Source organism: Clytia hemisphaerica, unplaced genomic scaffold (genome assembly GCF_902728285.1).
Source record: "Clytia hemisphaerica strain Z4C2 unplaced genomic scaffold, Clytia hemisphaerica genome assembly, whole genome shotgun sequence".
NCBI classification, from domain to species: domain Eukaryota; kingdom Metazoa; phylum Cnidaria; class Hydrozoa; order Leptothecata; family Clytiidae; genus Clytia; species Clytia hemisphaerica.
The window spans coordinates 2458947-2477937 of NW_027104146.1; the positions used below are offsets into that span (position 1 = coordinate 2458947).

The 18991-nt window shown below is 37.3% G+C and overlaps 1 protein-coding gene across 1 annotated transcript; it reads left to right on the top strand.

Moving 5' to 3' along the window:
• Nucleotides 1-429: 429 nt before the first annotated feature.
• Nucleotides 430-17694, top strand: LOC136813973 (ephrin type-A receptor 5-like). Its single transcript, XM_067070486.1, has 14 exons — nt 430-1431; nt 10608-10898; nt 11049-11242; nt 11451-11664; nt 11933-12129; nt 12422-12589; nt 12760-12858; nt 13257-13361; nt 13736-13888; nt 14272-14316; nt 15204-15361; nt 16186-16321; nt 16575-16808; nt 17533-17694. The coding sequence occupies exons 1-14, from the start codon at nt 624-626 to the stop codon at nt 17623-17625; spliced, it is 2895 nt and encodes a 964-aa protein (XP_066926587.1). The 5' UTR covers nt 430-623; the 3' UTR covers nt 17626-17694.
• Nucleotides 17695-18991: the final 1297 nt, after the last annotated feature.

Sequence of the window (18991 nt, forward strand, 5' to 3'; positions counted from 1 at the left end):
CAAGCCACAAAGCCTGCCAAATTCGGTGAAATGAGATTACTTTAACTTTTTTTAAGTTAATCCTAAAAATCTTGAGTAAATATGTACACCATGATCTGGAAGTAGAGGAGCCAAAAATGTGATGACTACGGAAGCGCGACAGTAATTTGCGCTGACGGGAGGTTACAGTCAGCACTTTTGAAACACTTGCAAACTTGACATAATCAGATATAGTCACCAAAAACTATAAAATTGTCTATATACAAAATGAAAATAAACAAGAATTTATGTAAAATCCATGACAGGTCATGACATGTTCGGAATCATATTGAAAGTAGCTCTGAAATTTGACACTTAATCTTTACACGCCAGACCAAACATTTATTGAGGAATTACCCTTTTCTGTTTTGTATGTAATATTTTTTTCTACCTTTATAGTTTGGTATTAAAGAACATTATGTGTTAAATTGAATTTTAAATGCAAGTATAGCCTGGTTTATTATCTTTTTAAGGTCGAAAATTTGAGAGAATATAACATTATTGAAACAACAGAAAAACACATTTATGGCACTTGTTCATTGCGTATAAATATCGAAGGATCAAGTTTAACAGAAGGCTTGTAGAGATATAACTTATTAGGAACAATGGGACTAAATGAAAAGATCTTGATTTTTACATCACTGTTGAATTACCTATCATCAGAAAAGGTTTATATCTTTGATGTTTTTAAAAGAAAAGGTTTGACCGAAGATTGGAATAAAGACAATTCTCAATGTGATGGGGTATCAAGCTGGTATTTTGATGAAAATGACCAGGCATCTCCAAGATTTCAAGTATGTTTTACCAGAAATTGTTTCCTGGAAAGTCCATCATACCCAATTACCTCTATAAACACTGTTTATGCAGATGCTAAGTTTACTGGGAGATATTGCAATGCTCTCCCTAAGCCGAACCCAGATTGTGGAGAGAACATCACAGTAAATGCCATTATGCTAGATACATTTCCCAATACAAAAACTCACAATACTCCAACAGAGAAAGAAATCAACTTCCCTGTAATGGATGATCTAAAGGTACCAATACCACAGAAAAATGGGAGACCGCCAAGCTTTTTTGATGCAAAAGAAACCATAACATACGATAACAAATTGAACAAAACATTTATTAGATTATTGTTTGATTCAAAAATGGGTTGTGGTGGTGTTAGTGACTTGGAAGTATATTATTATAAATGTCCATCTACAACTAGTTCTCTTGCAGTATTTGGAGATATCAATGCTCCAACTTACTCCGAAAACGTCAAGGAATATCAAGGAAAATGTGTTGATAATGCATTCCAAGTTGTTGATGAACCATTAACAATGAAGTGTTTATGGAATGGAACGATTGCGTCAACGACTGGACAATGCATTTGTTTACAAGGATACGAGAAAGAAGGAAATGAGTGTAAAAGTAAGTACATTTTAGTTTAAGACGTTTTATCATAGATTTCAGAAATAAATGTTTAAATCTGAATTTGCATTCCAAACTATAACTTTGGATTAGGTTTTAACGTTTTTCTTAATATGTAGATGATTGTTATTCTTTATGACATTTATGAGAGTGCTATTTGACAAATGCTACATATTTATGTTGTGGCATGTTTTTTAGAATTCTGTTGATAGAAACTGCGAAATATGACACTGACAGTATGTCTATATAAATACAAAATACTTTTAAAGGAATTACCCTCCCTGGAAGGATCACAAGCCTTTATGTAAAAGACGTTTATGGTAGTAGCGTAGTAGGTCGACTAAAATTTGGGCAAATTTGGGAGGCATTTTTAGAAAATTATGATTTAGGCACCCCCTATGAAAAGAAAATATCTTTGTAAAATTACGCGAGTGAAGCGAGCACGAAAATTGCCAATTCTAAGGTGTAAAAGGGCCACCACGCAAGTTTATGGTCTAAAAGCTGGAAAAGACACATTATTCTGGAATGAAACTTTATTACTTCTACGAGGAGAATTTCAATTTTTTAATTCCGTTGCTTGAACTAATACAAAATAAAACAGCCGTAATGACGGCTTCAAACTCCGGTAACTGTCATGGGTCAGCCTTTCTTAATACATTTAACATAAAATTTAAAAGAGGATATTCTAGTAAGTGCGAGTGTAAACGCAAACCAAATCGAGAAATCAAACCGGAAAGATCGGGAAATCAAACCCGACTGTTGCAATTGGTCGAATTTACACACAAATTACAAATGAAAAACACTGATTTTAAGGAACTCCTTAACGGAAGCCAAACGACAAGGGAAATTTTGTTTTTGATGTTATATTTGCTCATTTCTCCTTATCACAAAAGATCATACTTTCAAATGTTTTGGTAGACGAGGATTAACAGATGACTGGGCCACATACAATGACAAATGTGTTGGTACACAAAGTTGATATTACAATACTAATAACTAGTAGGGGCCACTATGTCGCGAAAAAGCTTCCCGTGTGCAGCAGCTTGTGCAAAGGGATTTTATGATTGAATATTGTTCCTTGAATGTAGAAGATCAAAATTTGAGAGGTGGGGCCGGGTGTGACCACCCGTTGCCATGGAAACTGACGTCATTGGTTACTATGGCAACCAAAACAAAAAGTCGTCAAAATTGAAAAATTTTTGTTTCAGTCGAAAGAACATGAAAAACTGATAAAGAAAAAGGTCACAACCTATATCTGAAAATGAATATATCAGGAGATATTAAGGAAATAAGGCAAAATGACGTCATAAAACGATGACGTCATCGAAAAATAAAAATTTGCCAAAATTCAAAAACTTTTGGTTTTTTGGAAAGAGTACCTTCCAGTGAACAAAAAATATTATTACGAAAAAGTCTGAAAATCCTTTTTAAGAAGTCTATGAGCCAAAATTGATATTTTTAAATTTTGCCTGTAATGTGTTTGGGCAAGCTCCAACCTTCGACAGGCAAAAAATGAAATTGTCAATTTTGGCCAATAGACTCTTTTTAACGAATTTTCAAACGTTTTCGTAATAATATTTTATGTTCCCTGGAGGCTCTTTTTTCCAAAAAACCAAAAATTTTGAATTTTGGAAAATTTTTATTTTTCGATGACGAACCGAGCAATGCCAAAATATAAATTTTGCTTAACATACAATTGTTTTCTAGAAAGCGCATCTTATTCAATAAAGGCTGTAATTACCGTTTATGCAGTTGCAAATTTAGTTAGTAGATTCATCAACCACTGCCTGGTTACGGAGAGAATATTACAGTAAATGCTATTATAAATGACTAGCCGGTGACCGGCGTCGCACGCCGGTTAAGATGCTGTAGCTGAACGCACTAAGAGTCCTTTGGATGTTGAAGGTGGCTTAAAAGCACGATCAAATATAAAAAAAGAAATCTCAAAGTCAGCATACAAAATCTTCAAAGTTTGACTCTAGTCCTCCCCTGGGTGGCTTATCTTAACCATATTTGGATTGTGTACTGTCCCTGTGACTTAATTTTTTGTTTTTAAATCTGCAAGTAGATTTTTGTCTCGCTTCGCTCACGTGCCCATCTGCCACCAGTCAGCTTACCACATTTAGAAATATCAATGCTCCAAGCTTTTCAGAAAAAGTAAAAGAATATAAAGGTTAATTCCTACGTCAAGGTAAAATGTAAATAGAGGTAGTCCTGAAGGCAAATACAGTATGACTCAAAAATGTTTTAGATGATGAGGTCGAAATGCCCTGAAGGAAACATAACTCAAAATATTTTATGTAAATGTGGTCGAAATAGTGTCCTGTAAAACTAGAGTACGAGTGATAAAAGAACTGTGGGAAACAGGAATAGAGACAAAATGTGTTTGGTCGAAATAGTGAAAATTCTTGCAAAATTAAATGAACGAAAATAGAAATTGTGAGTTTTGGCGAGTCATTGGGGATGCATCAAGAGATAACAAACTTAGCCTAAACCGTATGGAGGACGGTGTACCGTATGGAGGACGGTGAGCGTATCTTATCCCCTAAGGAGTGATCTTATCCCATAAGGAGGATGGGTAGCGGATCTGAGAAAGGGGTTACAGGGTAACCCACACCCCCCACCCACCTAAGCTCAAGATGCATCCCAAACGTACCTAGTCCCTGGGCTAAAACCTTGCCTAGGGAAAACCAAGCTGGGACTAGGCGGATCGAAACAACGCAGAACGCAGCGCATCTTGACTCCGACCATTGATTGATTGATTGATCGTTATCTGAAAACAAAAGAAAGAAAGGGGCAGCACAAGACTGTCTTGTAAGGAGAAGGAGGGGGAAGGAGGGTGGTCAAAGTTAAGATGTTCATGTGTTGAAAGGTAGAACTCAAATGTGAATGAAATTTATCTGTGACGGGGATTTCTCTACTGTGGTTTGAGTGTATAGCCAAAAGTCTGATACCGGAATAGTGCCCCGGGAGCCTGAGAATGCGGAATAGGTTGACTTGTAATTAACATGAGTAAACGCGTTTACTCTAATTAATTCCTACGTCAAGGTAAAATGTAAATAGAGGTAGTCCTGAAGGCAAATACAGTATGACTCAAAAATGTTTTAGATGATGTGGTCGAAATGCCCTGAAGGAAACATAACTCAAAATATTTTATGTAAATGTGGTCGAAATAGTGTCCTGTAAAACTAGAGTACGAGTGATAAAAGAACTGTGGGAAACAGGAATAGAGACAAAATGTGTTTGGTCGAAATAGTGAAAATTCTTGCAAAATTAAATGAACGAAAATAGAAATTGTGAGTTTTGGCGAGTCATCGGGGATGCATCAAGAGATAACAAACTTAGCCTAAACCGTATGGAGGACGGTGTACCGTATGGAGGACGGTGAGCGTGTCTTATCCCCTAAGGAGTGATCTTATCCCATAAGGAGGATGGGTAGCGGATCTGAGAAAGGGGTTACAGGGTAACCCACACCCCCAAATCGTCGCCAAAACTACTCATGCCACACAAACTCAGCGCTTCCTAAAACTTAGGGACTAAGAGAAAACACAAGCTAGTGAAAAAACGCAAGTAGGTATCTGCCACACTATTAAAATAGAACAAAATGCACTGAAAAACTACCAAGTGTCAGGATCCCAAACTGTAGTAGTGGAGACAATCTTAGCCATTTTCTGCTGAAATTGAGTAATGTCGTTGTCAGCTATTCTCAAATATCTTAAATAACAATCACTTGCCCATCTGCCCAAAATACGGATCATTGAGTCTGAGGCACCTGATGCTAAGGTGGCTGAAGCTCCACCTATACGGAAACTGTGTGTATTGATGTCCCTAATAGTAGGGAGGGCTGTAATCAAAAGCTTGCGAATTACCGTTGGAGAACTGAAAAAGGGGTCCAGAATAGCTCGGGGAGAGGGCAAGGTAGTTTCGCATGGCACCAACCGGGCAAAGGGCATCAAAGGTGGCTGCAATACGTATGGTTGTTCCCATTCGGAAGGGGTCAGTTTTGCTTGCTTTGATAGGTATTGTCATAATGGAGAAGCTGGGATTAAACTGAACGTCAGAACGTGACAGGTGTATGCTGCTGTTGAATTTGGAACGACTGGGGCATGTGTATTCAGAGACTCTCAGTAACCCAAAGAACGCCACTACACAAGATGTCAAGAGCATGTATTTATCAGCTGTCGTGAAGCAAGAGGTGTGCAAAAAAATTTATATCTCTTGGAGATAATTGATGGTGATAGGTTTCCTAACGGCTCTGGTAAGTGTGTTGCCTTGTCGTCGTTTCATGCCTCTGATCAAACGTTGTACAATGGTCATGTCGTGAAGATTCAACTGATAGCCAAGCATAGAATTTTGATGGAGGACGCCGTGTATGTAGACCTTGATGGTTTTGTGAGAGATACCTCTGTTTGCAGAGAAAACAGCAAAGAAGCAAAGTGAAGATTGGCTGGCGGGAAAGTGGTTCAGTCTTGAAGATTGGCAAAAGTTGACATAAGATCGTACGCCTGACATGTAAGTGCTTTGGGTGGAAGATGCTAGTGAGTCTCTTAAGAAGGAAGCAAGATCTTGTCCAAGACGGCCATGACACAAGGTGAGATGATGGTGGGATTCGGTGAACAATCGGGACATATCGACTTGAAAGCTTCGACCTGAAGACGAGACAATAAGTCAGCAAAAGTGTTACGACGACCAGGGACATGAACAAAACGAACAGAGATGTTGTGACGAGCAGTAAGAAAAAACAGTTCTCTAACCAATGCCATAAGCTGTTTGTCCTTGGAAGTGCCGGACGACCAGATTGCAACGATAGGCTCATTATCTGTGAACATTGTGATCTGCTTGTTGGTCAGAGGGATGGCGAATGCGGAAATGGTGGCAAAAACAGCAAAAAGCTCAAGAACTGCAATGTGAGTTAGGTCAGACATGTCGTATGGCCATGGGTGGGACAACCACTGTCCCTGAAAGAAGCCACCTAGACCAAGAAAAGATGCATCAGTAAAAAGCGCAATAGAATCTGAAGTGACTGCTGGTTCAGGGAGAAAAGAGACACCATTCCAGGACGACAAAAACTCAGCCCACATGGCCAAATCTAGACGAACACTAGTAGAAATGTCAATGTGATGTGAAAGCTTGGATACAGAGGTGGAAAGATCGATGAGTCGACGCAGGAAAATTCTACCGGGGCGGATGACCTTACAAGCAAAAGAAAGAGATCCAATGAGGGACAAAAGTTCTCGTTTGGTGCATTTCCGGCGGTCCAACCAAAAGTCCACAAGTTGACGAAGTTCAAGAAGCTTATCAATAGGAAGACGAATGGTAAAGGAGCTAGAATCAATTTCAATGCCCAAGAATGTGATAAACTGACTGGGACCCTCAAGCTTGTCAACTGCCACTGGTACTCCAATGATGTCAAAAACAGCCTGTACCAAATCCATGTAGTATCGAGTCGTTTCAAAGTTGATAGAGCAGAGAAAGAAATCGTCCAAATAATGCACCAAAACGGATAGGTCAAACTTAGAAACGAGAATCCATTGGAGAGCGTCTGCGAAGCTGTTGAAGATACAAGGAGATGACCGACTGCCAAAGGGGAGACAAACGTCAACGAAAAAGCGATCTTGCCAACAATAGCCCAACAAGTGCCAATCTTCTGATCGAACTGGGCACAGTCTAAAGGCGTGCCGAATGTCAATCTTGCCCATGTAGCAACCCACTCCAAGAGAAACCACCATATTTACCGCATCGTCGAATGATGAATACTTGACATGACACAGATCCTCCGGGATGCCATCGTTGACAGAGTGATCTCGTGGTGACGACAGATCTAGAATAATTCTTCGGGAACCATCCTTCTTGGGTGCGGAGCCAAGTGGCGAACAATGAAAGTCAGGGAGTGGGGGATTGGGGAAGGGACCTGCTGTGTGACCTCGCTGAAGCTCTTTCAGGATGGATGCAGAGACTGTGTCGCTGTGATGGATAGCAGATACGGCAGGTACAAAATGCATAAAACATAATGCATATTGCATAATGCATAATAGTATTGTGTAATTTACAGAACGATTTTATATTTTCTAAAACTCTCCTCTGCAGAGGCTAAAAACGCGAAAACCTCTTTAGAAGAGTTTCCAATCAGAGGGATTTCCCCAGACATAATATTTACTTTTCGAATCCGAGCGAAAGAGAAAATATTCGAATCATAACAACAAAGGGTTTTCCGTCAGCATAAATAATAAGAAGATGCAACAGATCAGAAAGGTTTCCCCCTTCTTCTTTCTAAAAAAAACATAAACAATGGAATGTAAAAAGATTCGAAGTCTATTTTTTTTGATCTACAGATCTAGCTTCCGGATGAAGCTCTTTAATTTGTATTGGCTTATCTAACAAAAAGCATTCACATGGTTAATGCTTTGTAAGAGGGTAAACCCGTTGAAATTTATTAGCAATTGTTCGAAAAAATCTCTGAGAAAACCCAGAAAGATCTTGCTTTAAAATTTACGTTTTCGAGTTAGAAAAGTAATATACGGAGGAGATATTTTCGTGTTTTTTCTACATTATACTATGTTCTGTAAAATACAACTATGAAAATCAAAATGGCGGCAAGTATTTTCAGTGGATCGTGGATTTTCTTCATCGTCCAAAATTCAAATTTACAGCTTGCTACCCTTTATTTTCTGGTAGAAAATGGTGTATTTGTTTTGTTGACAGTATTATCTTTCAAATTTTCCTTATTATAGCCTCTGAAATTGACATTTTTCAAATATTATGCATTATGCATTATGCAATATGCATTATGTTTTATGCATTTTGGACCTGCCGATAGCAGATAGGTTGTTACGTCTTGTGCAAACAGGGGCTGGACCATCAAAACCTAACTCAAAGCCATAAGTGAACCCATGAATAAGAAACTCAACAATGTCCTGACGGTAACCGTCAAGGAAAAAACTCAAAATGTGGGGATCAACAGTGGTGTGTGGGGAGGAAGGCAAGGGAAAACTCAAAGAAGGTAACTCTCTCAAGTGGGCACTGTCACTACCCTTGGCGATGGGGGCAGTCAGTGGCTGGGTGGTTGAAGGAAGAACAAACAATGCACTTGTGTATTCTTGGGCACTGGACTCTGGCACAATTCCCACAGTTGAAGGCAATGCAGATCTGGCCAGATTGCCCTGCACTGGCCGTCTACTGGGGGGATGGAAAGGGCGGCTAAGGATAGGTTCTGAAAGTGGGCGCTGAAGAAGATGTAGCAGCACGGGATGTAGAGGGGTGGGGAACACTGGGGGTGCTCTGTGTTGCTGAAAAGGGGGTGCGGGAGCGGTGGTAGCCTGCGAAACCTGAAAATGAGGAACCTGGGGCAGAAGAGGTGGAGGGGCACCTGGGAGCTAAATGATCCAGACTCTGACAGATGTAACACCTTGTTGGAGTAGCATGACCTCTAACATGTAAATTGAATAAATAGTCATTGGTAACACCCCAGTTAGTCTGGGGGTTGTTAGCTAAAAACATCCTAAAGGCCTGGTCGTAAGCATACCAGGCTCGAAAATTATACTGTCGTGCCAACTGGGTTATGTAAGTTTGGTAGGCGATAAGTTCTTGGGCCAGGTAAGGCTTAAACTGGATCAATGTTTGGAAAAAGTTGGACCATGCCATGGTCCATGAAGCAAAGTCTACTACTTTCTGTTTCTTCATTTTAGGAGTATCTAAACAGTGAGCCTCACTGTTGGTGAGAGAAAATCTCTCTCCGTCAAAATTAAAGGAAACTGTTGAAGATGCAGGCCTGCCAATGTTAGCAGGGAGTAAATTTTCAAAATTCACGAACTCACCATTGCGGATTTGTGTGATAACTCTGGCTGGAACTGTAGGAAGGACGTTTGCTTGACTGTTGTTTGTATTCGGCTGTAGGAAAGGATTCCCACATTGAGGGTTACCATTTTGAAATTCTGGAATTCCGTCAGGGAAAACGACAGCTGGTGAGGTTGCTGTGGTGACGGGGGTTGAGTGAGAGATATAGATGGATGTGGGTGTTGGTATATTTGACTTGTTGACGTTGTGCTAGTCCTTCCTCTGTCGTTACCGAACAAGTTGCTGATCCTGCGATCTACAATACTATTTAAGAGAGTTGTAATGTTAACTGAAGGAGTTGACGCTGTTGTTGGAACGACCCGTGGTAAAGGATTCAAGGACGACGGAATTGTTATCGGGACTGTTTGTTGTGAGTCTGTTGCTTGAGACGAAGCTGCAATGTTCGAGGAGGCTGGAGTGTAGATTGGCAACCCAGTACCAGACGTTGATGGTGCAGAAGAAGCCATATTTGTATGATATTAGAGTATTAATTTATATTTTTCAAAGTTAAGATGTTCATGTGTTGAAAGGTAGAACTCAAATGTGAATGAAATTTATCTGTGACGGGGATTTCTCTACTGTGGTTTGAGTGTATAGCCAAAAGTCTGATACCGGAATAGTGCCCCGGGAGCCTGAGAATGCGGAATAGGTTGACTTGTAATTAACATGAGTAAACGCGTTTACTCTAAAAAATGTGTTGAAAACGCTGTAAAAATGGGTGATCAAAAGCTATTAATGAAATGTGCGTGGAATGGAACGACTGCGTCGACGACTAGTCAATGCTTTTACTTAAAAGGATTCGAGAAAGAAAGAAATTTGTAAGAGTGTAAAAGTAAGCATGTAAAAAGGCTTGACTCTACAAGCCAAATTTAAGTGTTCACTAGTTTCCTTCAAATTTTACAGAACTAGTTTTCCTGGTTTACACCCACTTTTTGTCGAAATTTCCTTCCTTCGTTTTCGAGAATTTAAAGTAATAATTGCATTTCGCGGTAGACACCCAAAAACGCGAAAATTAGTTCCGTGAAAATTTAGCTCCCTTAACAATTGACGAAGGACTGTCAAGATCCATCTCGACATTTTCTTTAGAATGTGACAGTCAACATTTCAAGCCAACACAAGGAAATGAAAAATGCACACAATGTGGCTTGAACTCACGTTCTAGTACTAATCGAGCTACATGTAATTGTCTGCATAAATACAAACGAGAAGTTAGTGAAGCCAACAATCCTTTAGCTGTCTGTTACAGTAAGTTTACGTCAATCTTTATCGTGCAAGACCTCCTAAAACCATTTTTAGAAAATTCACATGATCATTCATAATAAATCAATTTTACCTTTCTCTAGAAATCCCAGATATTTCCTCAGCTATTGTCTTTCTAAACATAACCAGTAGCTCAGTAGAAATCACTTGGTCACACCTATCACAAGTCAACAAAACAAATATTTACATTGTCGATTGCAATGATTGTCCCTCTGGTGTTTTACCTAAAAGCACCACCAACAAATTTATTACCATCAATGGTCTTGGTTCGTTTGCTGATTATGAAATTAGTGTGACTTTCTCGAGTGAAGTTTCAAGGATGATCGGTGAAAATCAAACTTCGGAATTTCAATCGTTCCAGACATTGCCTGGAGGTAAGAAACATTCACAATCAAAAGAATTTTCCTAGGAAATGTTCAAAACCTTTTTAGGGATATTGTTTTAACACTATAAAATGAATTTAAAATCAGAAAAGACATATAGTACTAAAATTCGCCAAGATAATTCTTTTTTCTATCCTACAGTTCCCGGTAAAGTTCGAAATTTAATGCAAAAGAGCTTAGACAATGGTAAAGTTGAATTGAGTTGGGATCCACCTTTTGCAAAAGGAAACAATATCATCACCTACTTATTGACATATGGAGGATCCACAAAGAAAACAACACTTACAACGCACATACTTGATCCTGATGTTGAAGAACAAACATTTTCAGTAGAAGTAAAATGAAAAATAATTTATGACAATTAGGACTAACTTGTAGATTCACAATAATGTTGCAGCACTTCTAGTCCTGTATTTAATGGAAATTTGAAGGCACTAGAGGTTTTTCGCTCTTTTATTCAGTTTCTAGCGTTTAGGCCTATTTAGAACGGAGCTCACGGTTAGTTTTTTCGACTTTTTTTCAAATTTTATTCCTTTTTTATAGATTGCAGCACAAGTATCAGTGGGTGGACAACTTTTGACTGGTGAATCAAGCACTTTTAAAGAAAAAATTCACGTCAAAGGAGGAGCTGCTTTAGATATGGCAATTGGTGTTGGTGTTGGCGTTGTTTTATTGGTTATCATTATTGGTATCGTTGCGTTTTACATTTATCGCAAGAAAAATCTTAAAGCTATCAATGATGATGATGGTGGAAAAGGTAGTTTTGATTTTAAACTCTGTCCCTGTTATTTCGTGAAATATTATGAATTTAAAACATCTTTGGACACGTGATTAGCTTAAACTAAATTGACAGAAAAGAATTTTCTGTACCGTAAGGTTCGATATCTTTGCTCTAATTGAAAAAATACTTTTCTAGCACTAACAAAGTCTAGCCTTTGTCTAAACAACCGCTCGTTTCCTTAAACGAACAATCCCCGCTAAGAAGAAAAATTCTTAAAAGTAAACTTTGTCTTTTCTCATCATAGTTGAAATGAAAGAGACTTCGACATATGGTAAAGTATTAGAGAATCCTTTCGAAAATGACGAAAACAGTGGACCTGAAATCAATCCAAACTCTTTGACAATTGTCCAAATGTTGTCCAATGGGAAATCGTTAGATATATCTAAAGGTGCACTGTTGAAAAATGGAGAAATGAAGACTGTAGTGATCAAGACCTTGAAAGTAAGCAGCAAAACCTTTTTAAAAAACAAAACCGATTATTCGGCTTCAGAGTTAGTTCAGCGTTGGAAGAAAATTTGTCGCAGGGGCTGGAATCAGCACCCTCTCACCAACTTTTCCTCGTTCTCCTACGCAGCTACTATTTTAGCGAACATGCGTGCTCTCTAACATGATTAATTAACAGGCGAGTTTGTTAGTCTATTATAATCTAAGACCTTATGTACAAGTTTCGTTTTTTACCTATTGACCTCAGATATGTCTCAATTTCTTTCATAAAATCATATTTTGTCCTCAGGAAACAGCCACAGAATCTGACAGGATAGATTTTCTTCAAGAAGCCTCATTGGTTGGGAAAATGAACCATACAAATATCATCAAATATGAAGGCATTATTCTCAAATCACAACCACACACCATCGCATTGGAATATATGTTAAATGGGACATTGAACCTATACTTGAAGGTGAGGAACCTCAACGAATTCTTGACTGTCCAATTATGATTGTGCTATATAAAGGAACTTACAATTTTTAAGTGTTCATTAGTAAAGTAAAAAGTGCTTCCAAGTGGCTCTTGGTACGACATTGGCAAAGGGCTTGAAATGTTTATTAAAAGATCTTCCTCGCTTCACAGAAACATGACATGAAGTTGACCAATTTACAACTGTTGGGAATGGCCAGAGGAGTGGCTTCTGGCATGAAATATCTCAACGAACTTGGATTCATTCACAGGGTAAAGTATTTGTAATGGCCTGTTGTATGTTCAAACAATTTTTACATGAATTCAAGACCATAACTCATGACCATTTAAATTAAAGTGGTGTAAAAGAAGATTTTCTCTCATGTCAAACTGTTCAATAACTTTATTTAGTGGCAGTCAAAATTTATGCAAGAATACACGAGGGTGTGGTCGAGTGGTAGCACACTCACTTCATGCCTAGCCTATAAGGATTGCGAGCTCGAGCCATGTCAGCCACGTAGCAAGATCATGGTTATCAATCAAAGTGACGGTCCGGGAAAGGGAACCCTTAGGATAGATGTGAGAAACCGTTAAAAGATAAAAACACTGTCTCCTATTTAATCTCCTATTTGAAGCAATTTTAGTATAGCTCTTGAAATATCTATCAATAGGATATAGCAGCGAGAAATGTTGTTTTGGCTGACAATGGAGAATGTAAAATTTCAAATTTTGGCATGTGCAGAGAACTTGATGGAAAAGGTTGTTTCATGGCGAAGGTAAGATCTTCAAAATTCTGCATGATTTGGTTTAGCACGAATTAACAGGTAAGTCTGCGATCGCAGTTCTCCTTCGATAGCTTTCTAGCCAAAGGAAGGTGAGAGCGCCATTTTTTCTCCATGAGTTGCTCCACTTAACCTTGATCCTTCTCTTAAATGAACATCAAGCAGAGAGCCAAGTCTCATTTTGTATAAAGTACGAAATCTTTGGTAAACCTGGCCAAGGATTGAACCGTAGCTGGATGCTCTATCTTTCCGCTATGGGCTGTATAAACTTGCGTATCTTAAAGAAGTTTAAATGATTGATACGTCTTAATACAATTCAGTTGATCAATCAGTCAAGATGATAAAAATTATAGAGAATGTTTTAACAGGATGGTAAAATTGCGATCATATGGGCAGCACCAGAATCAGCACATCAGAAAATATTCACCACAGCTTCAGATGTGTGGTCTTATGGTATTTTACTTTGGGAAATCATGTCTTATGGTGAACGACCTTACTGGAACATGGAATCTCCTGCTGACGTATGTAGTTCATATTTTTGTCTCTACTCATGCTTTTGCATTGTACCTGAGAGTGTAAAGGCCTGTGTAGAAAAGATGCCATTTCTAAAGCTCAAGTTTCTCTGAAACGAAAGCGAATACAAATATTTTGCTAAAAAGTTAACTAAAAAATTAGTCTCTTTTATCTCTACTATGGTTTCAAATCTAAATATTGTACGACAAAAACAGTATTTTCTTCCAGGTTATATGGTTATGTAAGGATAGATGAAAATCTCGTACCCAGAGCAATTTGCACTACTTTTTACTAATGGACGTTTCATGAGCACTAGAATCATGACAAAGCGAACTAAGGAACTTGCTTCGAGTTTGAATAAAAGATTCATTGGTATTGTGTTTTGTTTTAGGTTTTGGAAGCAATAGATCAAGGTTATCGATTACCTCCACTAAAGGTTTGATACTAAACAATACTTCTCTTTGGCATGTCTTAAAATCACCATAACCGTGAGATATTTAAATCATCTACTTTTGCTTTATAGTATTTTATCAATGAATGGACTACTCGGGTAAGTTATGGCATGTCTCAAAAACTGAATATCACCATAATTTTTAGATCGCATTAGCCGACAGAAAACGATCAAACAAATGACTGAACACGAAGGGTACTACGATGTAGTTTCTAACCTGATGTGTAACCTAATTGTTTTTTCGCTGGTTTTCGCGAAATTCCTCAAAAACTGATTATGACGTCATAATCGATGACGTCATTAAAACTAAAACTTTCACCAAACATGTATCCTACTAAAGTCAATCATTTGAAAAATTCTTTTTTTCGAAATTTTGATAACGCCAGCAAATAATAGGATTTTTTGTCTTTTACTAATTTCTGCTGACGTCATCAAAATTTTTAAATTTCCTTTTTCAAATGATGATTGACTATGGTAAGATACATTTTTGGTAAAAATTTGAAGACAATTGGATAAACCATTCTTGAGAAATTCAATTTTTAGTTGTTTTTGCGGTTTTTCGCAAAAATCTGGCAAAAAACATCAGGTTAGAAACTTCATGATAAGGTCTTCGTGTTCAGTCATTTGTTTGGTCATTTTCTGTCGGCTAATGCGATCTAAAAATTATGGTAATATTCAGTTTTTGAGACATGCCATAACTTACCCGAGTAGTCCATTCATTGATAAAATACTATAAAGCAAAAGTAGATGATTTAAACATCTCACAGTTTTAACCTCGCATCTGTATGAAATAGTAATTTTGATACAGTTTTATTGATTTGTTTTTCACCTAAATTGTGAAACTGAACTCTCCAATATCTTTATATTCAAAGAATTGTCCAAGAGTCGCTTATGACATGATGTTAGAGTGTTGGGAGATAGAGCATACAAAAAGACCAACAATTAATGAAATCCTTAATCGTATTGACAAATGGATAGATAACCCTGAAGAACTTTTAGATGAAGCAACACCAGATGGCTATTCATCCTTGTAAGTTTTCTGATGAATATTTGTACAAGGGATGGCCGTTGAGCAGTTCTTTTTAAGATCTCATGAAATAGCTTTAAAAAATAATTCTTAATGCGCCATTTCCATGTAGAAACCATGTACTGTATCTAAACCATTTACTTAGATCGGGTAACTTGTATCAGTGGAGGCTAACATGAAGAAAGCAATACAGAGCTGTTAATGAAGGCCAAACACTACCTTTCCAAAAGAAAAGTTTAACAACTGAACCCAAAACTAGCAAATCAATCCAAAGAAAAAATATATACAACAAAATCAATAGTAAAAATAATCGATGGAAATAGTTGAAAACAAAATGCTCGAATACTACCACTATCCAAGCCTAGTGTAAAAACTGCCACTTAGTGCACATCCATCGACCCAATGCCACACACCTAAATAACCATGCATAGCCCTCAAATGAATGACCTGTCTGATCCTTGAAATACAAAGTTAAATCAAAACAAAAATGGTAGAGTAGAGCTGCGAGCGAAGCTGTGTAGTTCATTTGTTTTGAAATTTTGCTGCTTTGATTGGTCAGTCATTTGAGGGCAATGCATGTTAGCCTCCACTGATGCAAGTTACCCAATCTCAAGGTAAGTAGTTTCTATTCGATATCAAAAAGAATAAACACTCAAAATGAACTTTAATTTTTCAATAATTCAAGAAAAATTAATACTACGGCTCTAGTAATTCAATCTTTTGGTCAACAAACAACTATCTTCCATCCTTTTAGCTTGAACCCAGATGAGAAAATTATAGTATGAAGTAAAAGGTAGGAAAATCTATTCTTTTTTTGTTTTGAACAGGTACAGCAACCACAGTAACAAGAATGGAGCTGATTATGCAGAAATTTCGGATTATGCTGATCTTAAATCAGTCAATGATTGGCTTAGACAGGAGAACCGTCGTGTGTTTTTTTATAATTTGATGTACACAAGACGGGTTTGAGCTGTGAGTCCAATATTGGACTCACATTTTTTACAGTGGGAAATTCGAATTTAGCGCTGTCCTCACTTACTAAAATAAAAACCAAATTTTGAAAGTTGCGCTTTCTCTAAGAAAGTGTGACCAGTAAAAGAATAACAAAATTTGATTGGCTATGTTTTCAACCGTTATTAGGATCTGAGAAATTCAAACTCTCAACCCATACCATGCTATACATTTCGACATCAGTTTATCAAAGAAGAAATCATAGCATGGATTCCCAGGCTATGATTGGCTTGACAGTGATTATGCTACACTTGAATCTGTTGAGCAATGGTTGGTCAACATCGGGTTGGCAAAATATGCAGAAAATTTCACGAAGAAAGGATATGTTAAAACTCACCAGATTCTTCAATTGACTTCAAGTGATTTGGAAGTGTTGGGCATCTTAGCTATGGGACATAAAAATGAAATCATCAGAGCTATAGAAGATACCAAAGAGAAGGTAAACAATTATTTCCTTATAAAAGGGTTTTTAGGACCTTTTACCTTTTCACCTCTAAAACAACATCGAACAAGAGAGAGCGATCATCGAAAATGTTTCACATTTCTCTTATTCATCCTATATAGGAATGCAAAAGACAAATTGCTTTAAGTGCTTTTAGCTACCACATGGAAACCACACTCAAAAGAATTTGTTTCATTAAACTGACATGGTTTCTACAATCAGGGACAAAATACTTGGCACAGAAGGGAAATTTATCGGGGTGTTTTGAAACCACAATCGATTTGTAAGTGCTCTAAAGTAGGTTGGAAGGGTAGAGTTTTAACTCTGAGTTTTAACATGAGACTTAAGACTTAAGACTATAGGATCTGAGGAAACAAAAGTTCAAAAATGGTCCAGTAGTGCTTGAAATATAGCCTAGAAACCAATAAATCCCTCCCAGATTGAAATACTCGATGAAATCAAGTTGAAGGCCTAAAAATTGACATTCTCGCTTGAACTTCAATTTTCGAAAAAGTGCCAATATATTATGACACTGATTGTACATGATAGAAAAATAGAGTGCACACTCAAAGCGAATGGACTTTCTACTGACCCCTTTTCCGAAAAATCGTGTCAAAGATCCATTTCTCTAGACAACTAACACTTTTATTTAGGAAATTTGGAGTGGCTGCTGTATTTAATTTCTCAAGCAAGATCAAATCTTATGCTTGTTTCTCCATAGATGAAAGGAACCCAACGTAATCATGACATAACTCATCCATATGGAAATACTATCGACTGTTCTAGTGTAAACAAAAGTCATTATGAAGTGTAATGAAACTTGGTGCAAAATGAACTTTTTGAAAAAATAAGACATAAGGGAACTAATCTAAGTGGGAAATAATTTCGCGGAATTCATTTTCGTGGTGCGAGAGAGTACTAAATTGGTGCATTTTGCAGAACCAATTTACGTGGTTAACGACCACTTTTTGCCCACATTTTTTCATATTTCTAGGGGTTTTTGAGGGTTTTCAGTAAAAATTACATTTTGCGAACTAATTTTTGCGATATACACCCAGAAACACGAAAATTAGTTTCCTTAAGGTATTAAAGTACGAAAACATTGACAGCACGAAATATCCTGCCCTAACTTGTGCCGTTATATGGGACCAGTTTATTTAGACATCTTCAAAATTAGAAAATACTCGTGATGGAATGGTCGCCCGCAATTCTGTAGATTTATTTAGTTGTAACTAAATCTATTTTAATTATAATCTTAACAATAAATATTTTCATCAATCACGTTACGAACGTCAGTTGCCTTGTTTTGAAAATATTGCAATGGTGATTAACTCCCAGCGGATTTTATTAGAACTACTCCCTAATCATAAAAAAATCATTAAATGTCTCAAGAGACTCAATCACCATGGTAATTGTTTGAATTCGAGGCGAAAGATGTTCGTGAGGTTATTTATGAAAAGGTCTACTTCCAGCATATTATGGTATCGTTAATTTGAAGTATTCAATATATTACTGTTCAGGGCTCTGACCATGGTGAAAACATATAAGCATTTAAATTTAGTGGTGATGAAAATGGTTACTTGTAATCTTATAATAGATCTTCCATTCTGCGCATAACACACTATGCTCTCTATAGATATGTCAATTGTTACAATCTGACCTGGTTAATTAAAACCCCGTGACTTTTTGTTTAAAAATGAGATCTAAAATGACTGCGTTCTAATATTTATTTTTGTGATTGATGCTTTTTTCGTGCGATTTTTTTGCTTCAGCCAATCAGCGCGCTAAAACGCTCATTCTACATTGATCCTAGATGTGAATGAAAAAGATGAAGGCAGTGCGCCAACCTGGGCAGATTCTCTTACAGAGTCATAATCTTCAGAGCCAATACGTGTCATTTGACAATAATTTTTTTTTAATTTTGCTTTAGTGATAATTTACCATGGTCTTAGTCCTCAAAGCACTAGTATCTTAGAGAAAACATTTCTATTCTATTAAGTGATATCCGAATACAAATCTTTTTTCTAAGAATACTGATGCGGCTCAAATTTGCTAAACTTTTAGAATTTTAAGAGAATTGTGCTGAACTTGAATAATTTGGATTTAATACAGGTTAAATCGTGGTTTAACTTTTATTTGATAAGCGCCACTGTATTGGAATGGCTGGGTGGCCGCCCTCT

What these genes read in the sequence shown, in the direction of transcription:
- LOC136813973 (XM_067070486.1), top strand. Translation starts at nt 624, where the DNA reads ATGGGACTAAATGAAAAGATCTTGATTTTTACATCACTGTTGAATTAC. An exon ending in GTTCCAGACATTGCCTGGAG is followed by an intron (nt 10,899 to 11,048) that starts GTAAGAAACATT and finishes TCTATCCTACAG; the next exon opens with TTCCCGGTAAAGTTCGAAAT. An exon ending in ACATGGAATCTCCTGCTGAC is followed by an intron (nt 13,889 to 14,271) that starts GTATGTAGTTCA and finishes GTTTTGTTTTAG; the next exon opens with GTTTTGGAAGCAATAGATCA.